The sequence below is a fragment of the Hippocampus comes genome, unplaced genomic scaffold (assembly GCF_001891065.2).
Source record: "Hippocampus comes isolate QL1 unplaced genomic scaffold, H_comes_QL1_v1.1 scaffold130, whole genome shotgun sequence".
In the NCBI taxonomy this organism is placed as follows: domain Eukaryota; kingdom Metazoa; phylum Chordata; class Actinopteri; order Syngnathiformes; family Syngnathidae; genus Hippocampus; species Hippocampus comes.
The window spans coordinates 1,491,976-1,506,436 of record NW_017842057.1 but is presented as its reverse complement, the minus strand read 5'-3'; the positions used below and the strand labels follow the sequence as shown (position 1 = coordinate 1,506,436).

The following is a 14,461-nucleotide window of genomic DNA, read 5'->3' as shown; positions in this document are numbered from 1 at the left end:
AATTACGGCAATGCAAAGGGCAATTCTGTTTGCTCTGTCATGTCATATTTAAATCTCTTCAAGTATTCTTTATGAAGCATTTGGTGAATGTCACATTGTTCATTGCAAGCATGTAGATGGGACTTATTTTTTAAGGAACACCTAATCTGATTTTTTTTTTTCACCATTTAAAATATTTTCTAGTTGTGATATAATAAAATGTCTGTGACATGTTTTTGTCCAAGTATCCTAAGGATCAAAGCTAACACTTAAAAACAAGGTTAATTGTTCAGGACCCTGCGCTTTGGTCATATTTCCACACAGTCACCCTCAGGAGCTGGCAGATTCTGAGCAAACCATCCACAACTTCCTTTCCTAGCTAACTACTGTATAGACATTTGGACTTTTTGAATCACTTACTGAGCAAGAAGGACTGCCATTGTCCTGATTTATATTACACTGATGAAATAGACAGTATGATTTACAGATAAATATCGACCTTTAAGAGAAAGAGATGTGTTTAGAATGAAAAATAAATAACACCTCTATAAATTATGGCCTCAGTCATTCTTTTCCATTCGTTTTTTCATTTTTTTCGTTTCATTACCTTTTTTAAGGATATTAGCCATTATTTTAGGAAGAAGACAACATTCATTAAATGCTAATAACTTTGCCATTACTACAACTACTACTACTAGTAGGATTTATATGTATGTATGTATGTTTACAATACAAAACATATTTATTTATATAGTGCTTTCACAACCATTGCAGTTGTAACATGCATGTACGTATCATGTACTGTGGTACAGTACGTAAATGTGCATACAACGCACACACACACACACACACACACACGCACGCACACACACGCACACACACGCACACACACACGCACACACACGCACACACACACACACACACACACACACACACATACATACATACTGCATACATACAAACAACCTCACCAACTAAACTCGAGCTTCGATATCATAATACACACCCGGGTTGTCTGACTCACATCAAAATATGTGTGTATATTAATTGCAATATCATCAAATGCAAGTAGAATTTTCATGAATGTCTCCCTGGTCAAATGAAATTGATAATTTGTTGTGTAAGTAATGTTAAAAAAAATCGATTAAAAAAAAAGCCCCTTTCTTGGTGTGAGTCATCTAAATCAGCACCATTTCGCCTGTCAAGGCATTTCCTCGGAGGCAGTTCAGCCACGGTCACGTGATTGCCGTTCCACCAATGGCAGCAGGGCAGCATAAGTTTGCGATAAGAGAAAGACAGTAAAGCGCGAGGAGGCTGAGGGAGACACCCAAGCCAATCCCGTTCCAGACGATTTTTTTTCTTGGTCTCCTCCTGCCGTTGTCCTCAGCTTCATATGCAAGGCTGCAGCAACGCCTCCGTTCACATTTTAATAATCAGACAATCATCATTGACTGGCTGCAGCCTGCTCTTCAGATGCTGGGAGACAAGGCTCACGGTAAGGCTCTGTACTTTTCCCCGAATTCTCTCAGAGGTGATGTGCTTAGTTCGGGCCACAACTGTAAACAAAAGGGCGCCACATTCTACCCAAAACAATGAAGGACGTTTTTATTTATTTATTTATTTTTGCAATCTTGTTACAGTTCTTGAACGGCATCGATAGCGCTCGGGGAATAGAGAGGACAACGGCTGTAGTTTGTTAAAACAAAATAGTGGAATACAGCAAGAAGTGCGTGATAAACTGAAACAACCACTTCCATAAAATCCCATCAAGTCACTGTTTGAAAATGCAGTTACAAACAAAAAAAAATAATAATAATAAAATAAAATAAAAAAATCTTCTTCTAAATGTATGTGTTTTACTGATGAAAGCTTACAAAATACTGCAGTGGTCTTGAATTTATAAATCGAAGAAAAAAATGTGTGTGTGTGTGTGTGTGTGTGTGTGTGTGTGTGTGTGTGTGTGTGTGTGTGTGTGTGTGTGTGTGTGTGTGTGTTCCTGTATGAAGCCCCATGTGTGATACGAAACTGTGATCTTGAAGTCATAAATCCATCTAAATAAAATGAACGTGTTCGTGTTTGGAATTGAATTGATAGTTGATAGTTTTGTTGTTGTTATTGTTCATTCGTTACGACATGCCATGTGGTATTTAATTAAGTACGCTTATTTGGCTGGTCAACAAAACCACCAATGTGCAATAGCCAGTCTGCAATAAAAAAAAAAAATAGCCGTAATTATTCGTTCAAAATTTCATTTTTTTTTAGGACACGCATATTATGATTCGTTTTCAGACTTCATTAAAAAGCATTTAGCAATCAATTTTTAAGAATGAGAATTTCCATGCATAAACGTTATATATATATATATATATATATATATTACGATATTATTGGGATTATTAAATTTTAAAACACTTGTTGATTTGTACGCATATCAAATACATGTAAAACAAAACGAACTAATGACTATTTGCTCCAGACATGAAGAGCCAACACAAACACTTGAAAAGTCATGTCGCGCTTGCAACCTTGATATTGTACTCTCATGCTCTGAATGTCCTTGGGATTTTTTTTTTTTTTTTTTTGTGCGCGTCCGTGCGTGCATGTACAGGTGTGACTTTGAAGGTTATGGAATACACGTATGATGACGATCTGGAAGAGTTGTGTCCTGTATGTGGAGACAAGGTGTCCGGGTATCACTACGGGCTGCTCACCTGTGAAAGCTGCAAGGTAAGCAGCCTCTCAAGTGCTGCAGAAAATATGAACACGATGTATTTCGTTCAAGCAGAGGCGGTGGTCAAAAGTTTCGTTTTCATGTTTGCTTTGTCAACGTTAATGTTGACCTATTCAAACAGTATGGCATGCGACGTCTTTTTTAAAAGATTGTTCTGAAACAATGCTTCGTCCAACACATTTCGACAGATTCGCACTCATGTTATAATGTCAGTTGACAACGTAATGTTTTCAGAATTTAATTTCCGTAGAGTGAAAATTAATACCATGCAAATTTGATATTATTTTACTTGAAAACAAAATTAAAACCGTTTTCTGTTGTTTCAGGGCTTCTTCAAAAGGACAGTGCAGAACAACAAACGATACACGTGTGCTGAAAATCAAGAGTGTAAAATTGACAAGACTCAGCGGAAGAGATGTCCTTTCTGCCGCTTTCAAAAATGTCTCAACGTCGGCATGCGACTCGAAGGTGCGTTTTCGTTTATTCTTCTTCTTATTATTATTTCTCACAATAAAAAGTCAACGGATAAATAGTTTATTGGGCTATAAAAACAAGTGAAGACGGATTTATTATGATTTTTATGTCGGCCTATTATGACAAAAATAACGTTATAATAATTATAACGCTTTATTGTTGCATTATCATGGTTATGCGGCGTTTTTGTAACACATTTGTGTTTGCTCGACTATACGAACCAGATGAAAGGACTCAATTCCAATTCGACCCAAAACTTCATTTATTGGCCGCAGCTCTGTCATTACTTCCTATTCACATGAAATGAGATTAATCCCCAGACAGCCATGCAAGAAAGCACCTGCTTCTTCCAAGCTTGGAAAAAAAGGACGCATTCTGGACTTACTGATAAAACCGTGGAGACTCCCGTGTTTTAAATCAAAAGCTCTATTTAGGCTACAAGGAGGAGTGAAGACTGGGGAATCTTCTCAGCCCTAAAAAGGGAAGCAGAAAAGTGAACGTGTGCGCGTGTGTGTGTGCGTGCAGAGGCGGTGGTCAAAAGTTTCGTTTTCATGTTTGCTTTGTCAACGTTAATGTTGACCTATTCAAACAGTATGGCATGCGACGTCTTTTTTAAAAGATTGTTCTGAAACAATGCTTCGTCCAACACATTTCGACAGATTCGCACTCATGTTATAATGTCAGTTGACAACGTAATGTTTTCAGAATTTAATTTCCGTAGAGTGAAAATTAATACCATGCAAATTTGATATTATTTTACTTGAAAACAAAATTAAAACCGTTTTCTGTTGTTTCAGGGCTTCTTCAAAAGGACAGTGCAGAACAACAAACGATACACGTGTGCTGAAAATCAAGAGTGTAAAATTGACAAGACTCAGCGGAAGAGATGTCCTTTCTGCCGCTTTCAAAAATGTCTCAACGTCGGCATGCGACTCGAAGGTGCGTTTTCGTTTATTCTTCTTCTTATTATTATTTCTCACAATAAAAAGTCAACGGATAAATAGTTTATTGGGCTATAAAAACAAGTGAAGACGGATTTATTATGATTTTTATGTCGGCCTATTATGACAAAAATAACGTTATAATAATTATAACGCTTTATTGTTGCATTATCATGGTTATGCGGCGTTTTTGTAACACATTTGTGTTTGCTCGACTATACGAACCAGATGAAAGGACTCAATTCCAATTCGACCCAAAACTTCATTTATTGGCCGCAGCTCTGTCATTACTTCCTATTCACATGAAATGAGATTAATCCCCAGACAGCCATGCAAGAAAGCACCTGCTTCTTCCAAGCTTGGAAAAAAAGGACGCATTCTGGACTTACTGATAAAACCGTGGAGACTCCCGTGTTTTAAATCAAAAGCTCTATTTAGGCTACAAGGAGGAGTGAAGACTGGGGAATCTTCTCAGCCCTAAAAAGGGAAGCAGAAAAGTGAACGTGTGCGCGTGTGTGTGTGCGTGTGTGTGTGTGTGCGCGCGTGTGTGCGTGTGTGAGCGCGCACGGGCACGCGTGTTATTCATTCCATGTTTAAATCGAGTACTGTATTAGGAGGAAACGGCAGTCGGCAACCGACGAGGAAAAGTCGTTATAAACTGGTGATTTGGTTTCGAGATGGTTGCTGCGGTACAATCATGTTTCATTTCTGCCCTCTTTCTGACAGCGGTGCGCGCAGACCGCATGCGTGGGGGGAGGAATAAATTCGGGCCCATGTACAAGCGGGACAGGGCCTTGAAGCAGCAGAAAAAGGCTTTGATACGCTCCAACGGCTTCAAACTGGAGAGCGCGGCCCCTCCGTCCGCTTCTCCTCTCCATGCCGACTACGGCTTCAGCGGCCCTCTGAGCGCCATGCCCGCCATTCCCAAAAGCATCCTCCCCTCCACCCCCGGCTCCATCACCCCCACAGACTACGAGGCAAACCTTTATGCCCCCCCACCCCTGGGTATGCAGTCGCACGTCCCCCTCGGCGGCCAGTACCAGTACGCAGGCTTCCCGAGCAGGGTCATCAAAGCAGAGTGCCCCGACTACACCAGCTCGCCCGAGTCTCTAACGGGATACCCCTACACAGAAATGTACCCTTCGGCCTCACCGCAGCCCCCCATTTTGCCGCCGCTGGTGCTGGAGATGCTGCGCTGCGATCCGGACGAGCTGGTGGTCCGGAACAAGATCGTCGCTCATCTGCAGCAGGAGCAGAGCAACCGAGGCCGCTTGGAGAAACCCAGCGCCTTCAGCCTCATGTGTCGCATGGCAGACCAGACCCTCTTCTCCATCGTGGAGTGGGCGCGCAGCTGCATCTTTTTCAAGGAGCTCAGGGTGAGTCCACAGTCCTGCCAGTTGCTAAGTGGTTCTGTGTCGCTCATCAAGGCATATATGCAAGCGAAAAAGCCAACATAACGTATAAGATTGCACAACATAATGCAACGAGAATTGCGCACAAAACACATCAGTCCAGCATTTTTAATTAAAACCGTTCCAGTGAACAAAATAGTTTTCAAGCAACCCCCTTTAGTGGAATTGTCGTGTCATGTTTGCATCAAAAAGACAGCAATAGCTAAATCGATTTCGTTTAGAGTCTCGCTCCGCGCTAAAATTCACGAAAATTTCATCGCTGTCTTAGGATGTAGAAGCCTTTTAAAAAGCCGATCAACGGAACTGAACTTTGAACAAACGATTTTGCGAGCCCGTTTGATGTCGCCTAGCAACCAAGACGGCTCACGCGCACTGCAAGTAGAGTTGAACAAACCACGAAGAAAACAAAGCAGCAATAATAACCGGTTAGATTATTATTATTATTATTATTATTATTATTATTATTATTATTATTATTATTATTATTATTATTATTATTATTATTATTATTATTATTATTATTATTATTATTATTATTATTATTATTATTATTATTATTATTATTATTATTATTATTATTATTATTGTTGTTATTATTATTATTATACTACTACTACTAATAATAATAACTTGTTACATCCATTTAGCTAACTGTTGCTTTAATAACCACCAGTTATGTTTCCACTAGTTATTGTTGTTTCTTTGCAATTATACATAAAGTATATAGCAACCAAAGGCACGCAGCTATAATAAAATGACAATTGGTACAGAATTCAAATGAATAATAATTTTTGAATTATTTTGATACAATGCAAATAAAGACAGTTGTTGCCTTGTGTTGAAAAGAAAGGTTTTGATGATGCTTTTCATTGTTGATATACACAAAGTTTATGAGGATGAGATTGCAACCATTCAAAACAAAATAAATAAATATATACATACAAATGATTAATTAAACAAAACTATTACTCACTTCAGTAAAAAGAGAATTACCTGCAATAAAAATACTTTTACTTTTGTTGTCATTTCACTGCCCCAAAAGTCTGCTACACAGAACCAGAGTCAGCTTTCGATTGCTTTGGGATGGTCCCACTGTGGTGGGCTGATGCTCTCACACAGGCTGCTCAGCTGGTCCAAAATGCATTTTGGAAACTATAAAATGTCAATTTCAGTATGAAAAGGCCTTGAGAGAATTCTCATCATTAGTGAAAAATGCTATGAAGCAGTTAATTAAATAGTGTTCTATTATGTACAACAAAAATTATGAGCGCAAAATACCTGTCGCTTCACAGAATGAATATAATTACTCTTTTAAAAGATCCCTCCTGAGTCATGCTTAAAGTCAATGCAAAATCAAGTACTAATGTAATCATTTCTCAGCAAACAAGCTTATTCAATTACTACATCATGTTCTGTCACATTCATTTTTGTGAAAAACAAACATGGTCTCCTGGTTGGTCTTTGGGAAGATGTTCTACTTGAATTTTGAGCGTGTCTATGGCAATATTTGCTCATCCACTCAGAACGCTTGTGAGGTCAGATGCCACCGAGTTTTGGGCAAGTGGTTCTAGCTCACAACCTCCATTTTAGTACGCCCTCAAGTTGTTTGACAGCGTTCAAATTAGGGTGCGGTCAAGTGCTTCCACACCAAACTTATCCAAGCATATCATGCTGGTACAGAAAATGGCCATCCTCATTGTGTTCATGGCCAAGTTGGAAGCATAGTATTGTCCAGAATGTCATTGCAAGGTTAAGATTTCAAAGTCAGCGTAATGTGAGTGTTTACCAGAAATAATAGTTTGCATGTCTGCTGCACAGTCAGGAGATCTGGATTCAAACAGCAGTCGGGACATCTAGTTGGAGTTGAGTTTGCATTTTCTCATTAGCTGGCTAGCTGGCTTGCATGGGTTTTGTTGGACTACTGCAGATTCCACATTCAACAAATATACGTTAGGTGAAGTCAAGACTCTAAATCAGGTGTACAAGTAGTTAACCACTGCCCCGACGAGGACAAGCGCTGTCGAAATATGGAGAAATGGAAGCCTTGATTGATGAATTCACATTTACTATTACAAGGGATGTACTAGGCGTAAGCATATTTTAGCTGAACTCGTTTTGAGGCCAACCAGTCGATCAATATTTATTCATCTCAATGCAGAAATTCACTTCTGTTTTATCCACATGCAATTGGAATTATCTGCTTCGGAAGCTCAGAACCTGAACTTCAGTGTATCGTTGTTGTATCCTGTCATTTGATGCTTACATGTTGTGACTTTGGGAGTGCTCATTTTCACAAGTGTCCGGTTATTCACAGTTGAGGATATTTTTTGGAATGTCTCTCCTGTGTGGGTAGCTAGTTCCTCTTCTTGCACAGAGATACAGCATCAATGTGGTCTGCATGCCCATATCTGTCTCCAAAAGGCACCCAAGCTTCTCCATTATCCAGTTTGTGTTGCTAGATGTGCGATGTTGTTGCTTTGTTACTCTGCAGCTGTGACCACATGTCGGAAAAAAAGGCATTTATTCTTTTGACTTCCGGGCCTCAGGTGAAATTTTCCAGTGTTGCAGTTTTGGCACCACATCCCTGGTGGGAAAACACTAATTTAAAATGATTCAATAAAAGTGTTTTCGACCCAATAATGAAATAAAAATTGTACCTGTAAACAAAGAGCCCAAACAGACAAAATGAAAATAGATCACACTTAACTGTTAAATAAAACGGATCTGTACTTAACGCATGTACTTTAATGGTTAAAAAAAAAAAAAGAGTTTCAGACACTATAACATAATGTAGTTTAAACATTGAGTTCAGTGATTCCTGTACATGTCATTAGATGAGGGGTACCCAGCGTAAAACTAGCAATATGTGTATCGCTTTGTTAAACTGCTCACGTAATTCCTTTAAATGAATAAAAATGGTGCATGGGCAAACACAAGTTTGCAAAACAGTCTTGTGTTCATGTACTCACGAATACCTTTTTCGATAAGGTTCCTTTCATTTTATATGTGAAGAAAATAAATAACCAAAAATAAAGCGATATACACAGTTATTCCATGTGGTGTTCTTGCGACACTTTATTCAGCAGTAAATAACAGCAAAAAAAGAGCAACTAAGACTTTTCATCAATTATTTTTTTGCTTGATATTTAAAAAAAAAAAAAAACCCGCAAAGCCAAATTTTTCACAACTTGATCTATCACATTGTTTCACCAAATACGATTGCAGGCTCAATGTGCCATTACTACAGCATAACTTTATTCCATTTAACATTCACTCGTAATGAATCTACAATTACACGTAGAGCATGTCACGGTCTCAGTGCATCATCCCTAGTTCCTATCTTTACGAGAGGAATTGAAGACAAACTCCAATGAAGGACAATTTCAGTGATTTAATGGAACGCCAATTGATTCCACTTAGACATCTACCTGGAGAGGTGGCAAGGCGATGTCCAACCATGACTCTCCAAGGTTGGACATCGCCTTGCCACCTTACCAAGTAGAGGCATCACACCAGACTGACACAGGAAAAGTAGTTGGGTCAATAATAAAATAAATTGGTTTATTTTTAACCCAGCCACTGGGTTAAGATAGCATCATCCCAACAGTAGTAAATTTGACCCAGCTGAATGGGTTGGTCTATTTAACCCAAGAGCTGAGTTACAGATTGAACCTAATTGTTGGTTCAAATTAGGTACAGTTATTGGTTCAGTTACCATCCATATTATGTTCAGTCATCTATCCAAATGCTTGTCATATTAACCACAATGCAAAATTAATTCAAATAAATTACTGTTGAATCTCAAAGAATAGTAATTGTATTATCTTATCATATATTACCAATACCTGGCGGCCCGGTAGTCCAATGGTTAGCACGTCGACTTCACAGTGCAGAGGTACCGGGTTCAATTCCAGCTCCGGCCTCCCTGTGTGGAGTTTGCATGTTCTCCCCGGGCCTGCATGGGTTTTCTCCGGGTACTCCGGTTTCCTCCCACATTCCGAATACATGCATGGTAGGCTGATTGAACACTCTGGATTGTCCCTAGGTGTGACTGTGAGCGTGGATGGTTGTTGGTCTCTGTGTGCCCTGCGATTGGCTGGCAACCGATTCAGGGTGTCCCCCGCCTGCTGCCCGATGACAGCTGGGATGGGCTCCAGCACCCCCCGCGACCCTAGTGAGGATCAAGCGGTTCGGAAGATGAATGAATGAATGAATATTACCCATACCTTTGAGACTCTTCAGCTCTGAAGATATTACAAAACACATGCTAGATTTGGTCAGTGAAATTATATAATATGCTATTTAAAAAAAACACCAACACATTCAACAAAATGTAATGAAAAATATTTCTAAAACCGCCTTGAAGTCAAGAAAAAGAAATTCAATTGATTGTCAGAAAAAACAAGTAACCGTAGTGCAAAACAACTAACAAGCAACAGTATCAGTCCGAAATAAGAAACAATGAACAGGAGCATGAAATTGAACAACCAGCCAGTGCTGCAAATGCTGAGAGCTGTCAGCTCGATTTACAAGCACATATTCCACTATCAAGAATGCTTGACTTAACTGCTGGCAATTTTCTCGATTCCCACATGTGTTCAAACAGTTTGGGGTATAGGACCTATGGGTTGTGTCTCGCTGTGTTGGCCTCATGAAGATACTCCACCATGTTTGTCCCAGACTGAAAAAGAAACATTGAAGGAATGCTGCAAGAGCATGTGAGAGAGTATGCGTAAGGACCAAATGCTCGCAAACCAACTGACTGTTTGTCATTACCATAAACAATAATAATCTGTCCATCCAATCGGGCCGAGGCAGCCATTTTAGGTGGGCAGATACTAGGTGCTCTGTTGAAAGACTTCTTTACAGTCAACCACATAAAATCAGGTCCAAATGGGTAAAATACAAAACAATGTCATCGTACAACAAGAAAGTTTACTACTAATTTACCAAACCAACTAGCTAACTGTGTTACAATTGTAAGTCGAGGGGTTCGTAGGTGAACAATTCAACAAAAGCTTACACAATGGTAACGGCTAAATGGGTAGCTAAGTTGTTGATCAAACTTACCAGGTGCCTTGACAATGTGAGAAATATTTTCAACAGGTAACGAAACAAAGAGAATGTGAATTGCGCATGTAGTGTGCAAAAGAAAAAAATAAAATCATGAATTTACCTTGCCAAGCGGATAAGCTTTTCCAGTGGTAATTTGTGCCCTGATGTGGCCTGGACTGGCCAGGTTTGGAGATTTAAGTTGATTGGGTGGATGGAAGTTTATCGATGTGATTTGAAGCAAAACAACCCATCTGCTGAGTCAATTCAAGATAGAAATAACTCATAATGGGTATAATATTTTCGAACCAAGTGCTTGAGTAGATCGAAACAAAAACATTTTTAGTATTTAGGACATGTCAACCAACCCTCAGAGTGGCATTGCAGGAGGTGGCCAAAAACTACCAATGTTGGCATCCCTCCATAGACGAGTGTCCAAAACCGGGCTCTGTGGGCTGACAATTGGTCGCCAGTCTATTGCAAGGGTCACATAGACATCACATTCGGACCCCAATCCACAACAGTCACTGAGCAGGAATGCTGACTAGACAAAAATGCTACATTGCAGTGAGTGACCTCACTTTAAAAAAAAGTGCTTCCTCCAGCAACTGCAAAATGCTTGTAAGGTTGATTAAACACTCAAAATAGGTGTGAATATGCATGTGAGTGGTTGTTCATCGATATGTGACTGGTGACTAGTCCAGGGTGTACCCCGCCTCTCACCCAAAGTCAGCTGGGATAGACTCCAGCACACCTACGAAATATGAATGTACAGTATGTGTTATAATAATTTGAAGCCATAAAAGAAAGCTCAATTTGTAGTTGGCTCCGAATGACTTTTTTTGAGTACCGCCACACAGAGAAGCCGACCCTAAAGATTGAAAGTGATTAGAAATGGGCAATCGATGGATGGATGAATGCATTTTGTAATTGTGAGTTATTGCGCAAGCACTTATGACTGGGCTAATCGAACATTAATTTTGTCATCTTTCAAAACAATATTTTACATTCAATACACTATTTTACTTGAGTCCCATCATTTTTTTGAAATACAATATTTTCATTATATGTAATACACACAGTAAAAACAGGAAACGACAACCTAGCATAATGAAATGAGTAACAGATGCTTGTGTGATATGATGAGCAGTTACATTTTGGGAGTATGCGTGGCACTGCAATTTTGGCCATGCTCTAGATCAGGGGTGGGCAAACTTTTTGGCTCGGGGGCCACATTGATTTCTAAAATTTGACAGGTGGGCCGAGTCAGCACATCACCCAACATGACAGCATTGCTCAGCAGTTGTCGTGCAACGAACTTTTGAAGCCAGCCACGGGGCGCTTCGAAGTCGTCGATGCTCATAGTTAACACTATGGAACTTGCCTCATCTCTTTTTAGTGGTCCAGTTTGCGTAAATTTTTAACACAACAACAGTCAAACCATTCCAGGAAACGTTCATTGACTCAACCGTCCATCGGGCTGCAAGCAATTCACTCTGAGCAGGGAAATTGCCAGAATAGGACTGAGCAAGAATCGCTTCCTTGTTTTCCAAAGTCTCGTAGATTTGAGTCTTTCCGACTCCAAGCGTCTCCTGAATGTTTCGTACTTTGTAACCCGCTTCGTTAATCAATACATATCACTTTCTCTTTCACGATCATTACTTTTCCTCTTCGTTTGGATGCCATGATCTCCAGGGCGTACATGTAAATGAATGAAATTAAAATATTTCAAAATTCCAGTGAAACTCACTGCAATCAAGAATCACTTCCATGTCGCTGTTTTGGATCCAATGATCGAAAATAGCGGCGGCGCGGACACACTTATTCCGGCGTATCGAGCGGGAGTTGCTGGTGTTGACGCTACTGCGAGCTTCCGTATGGCTTCCGGAACTTCTGTTGTAATGAATAGATCGTATTGTAAAATAGTAGTAGAAAGTTTAATGCATACGTTTTTTTTTTTTTTTTTACCGGGTTCGAGAATTTCCGTTTGACAGAGTTCTGTCTATCGCTCTCCTTCGCTCTTCGTCTCCCCCTCCCTCCTTGTGCTCTGCAACTTCAAGTCACTGTGCCACCTGGCGTTGAAAGGCCTGTCATTACAAGTCCAAATGAAATGAATGTAATCATTCACATCAAACCTTAATTGTGTATCAACCTTCGGTGGGCCGGATTAAAAAGACCAACGATCCGATACGACCCGCGGGCCATATTTTGCCAACCGGTGAGTCTCGATTGTGGTGTTCATATTTCAAGGTTCCTCAGAACAGCATAAAATGTTTTCTAGCAATTTTGCAAATGGATTGCAATATGGCATGATGATGTATGCAGTTCACAAATGTTGGACTCGGGCATTTGTCATTTACTGTCCAAAAAACTTTACAAATCCAAGTAAAGTTTACAGGTCTGATTAAAGGATTTTTTTTCTCAAGAGTACTAAAAATATACTCATTGTGTTTTGAAAAAAAAATGCAAACAGCTCATATAAGAACGGAATATTACACAACAAAAAAACAACAAAAGCAGCATTTATTTACTGAGACCTGTGCTATGATTTCTAAGACAGGAAATTGGAATCCCCTTGAACTGCCTGTGTTAGACTTCTAACTACTAACTAATATAATTAGTGAAGTAAACCAATTTATATTGTCCAGGAACTGCAGTAAGATAGCCTCTTGTACACTGGACATGACAAAGTGAACAAAAAAAGAGAGGAGCTGGACAGAGTGAATGATCATTTTAGCAGCTCATAAATCCAATCTGTAATCTCTTTGAATTCAACCAACAATACTGATTTACTCAAACACCAATTTAAATATCCGCATATTTTCTAGCGTTATTTTGTCTTATTGATAATGATGAAAGCAGTGCATAGCACTGAAAAGTGAATCAAGATGAGCATCAAATGATTTTGTTTTTATTTTTGACCACTTTAAATGAAGTTTAAATGTGAATACTTATGAACCCTTCTCCCATTTAAAAAAAACAATTCACATTGTTGCAGGTGCACATGGAATGTGTTTTAAATGTTTTTTCTTGTGGAATTCAAACTGTTATATGGCCATTCAGCAGCCCGTCTGCACAGTGAGAAGAAAGCTGTGCAGCAAGAGCTGTTTCTCTGCGCTAGATAATTACATTCCATGCAGACGATAACAGGGGAATGTCAGCCTTCCACTGCAGCGCTGCACTCTACTCGGCTACATTGTTATGAAATTGTAAGCCATTGATTGCGGCAATTCCTCAAAGGTGGCCTTTGTCATGTCTTGGGTTTGACCTTCCATTCACCTGGTGAATGGCAGATGTTGCACATGCGGTGTACACAATGAATTTTATAATGGCTCGGCGTGAGGGCAGTGAACTGGAGATAGAAGATTTGGAAGTAGCTTAGCCTAGACGATCTTCAAGAAGTGTATAAAATCGTAATCATTTGACCGCTATTTTTTTTTTTTTTTACATTCAGAGTAAAATGAACGGCAAAGCTCATTTTATTTATTTATTTTGTGTGTGTGTGTGTGTGTGTGTGTGTGTGTGTGTGTGTGTGTGTGTGTGTGTGTGCGTCCATGCAAGCATGTGTTGGGGGGCGCGGGGGACTTAACCATCTTGTCATCTAACTACAGCAAAAGGGAGTGACTAAATCGGCAATAACTTATTCTGGAGATTAATTCCTATTAACCATTTCAGGGACAGTGGTTACTCCAGTGGACAGCTTACCATGTTATCAGGTTACAGCAGTGGTCCTCAACTAGAAATGCTGTAGGTCCATTTTTTTTTTTTTTTTTATAAGACCAAGGTCCGGTCCCATGCACGGAGGTCATGGGGAGCAGGGCTATATGCCCATTTAGTATGGTCAAGCCAAGCTTATACAAATCACCACCACT

General features: G+C 39.6%; 1 protein-coding gene across 2 annotated transcripts in view; it reads left to right on the top strand.

Annotated features, from left to right (window-relative positions):
- The first annotated feature begins 1,310 nt into the window (after positions 1-1,310).
- nr5a1a (nuclear receptor subfamily 5, group A, member 1a) overlaps positions 1,311-14,461 on the top strand; it is a 28,578-nt gene continuing 15,427 nt past the window's right edge. The window contains exons 1-4 of one of the 2 annotated variants that reach the window (XM_019860993.1): positions 1,311-1,474; positions 2,588-2,706; positions 3,037-3,178; positions 4,852-5,501. In XM_019860993.1, coding sequence (XP_019716552.1) covers positions 1,453-1,474; positions 2,588-2,706; positions 3,037-3,178; positions 4,852-5,501 — 933 coding nt within the window. In that variant the 5' untranslated portion in view covers positions 1,311-1,452. Of the gene's footprint in view, positions 1,475-2,587; positions 2,707-3,036; positions 3,179-3,985; positions 4,124-4,851; positions 5,502-14,461 lie in introns of those variants that run through there. The other variant, XM_019860994.1, reaches the window with a different exon arrangement.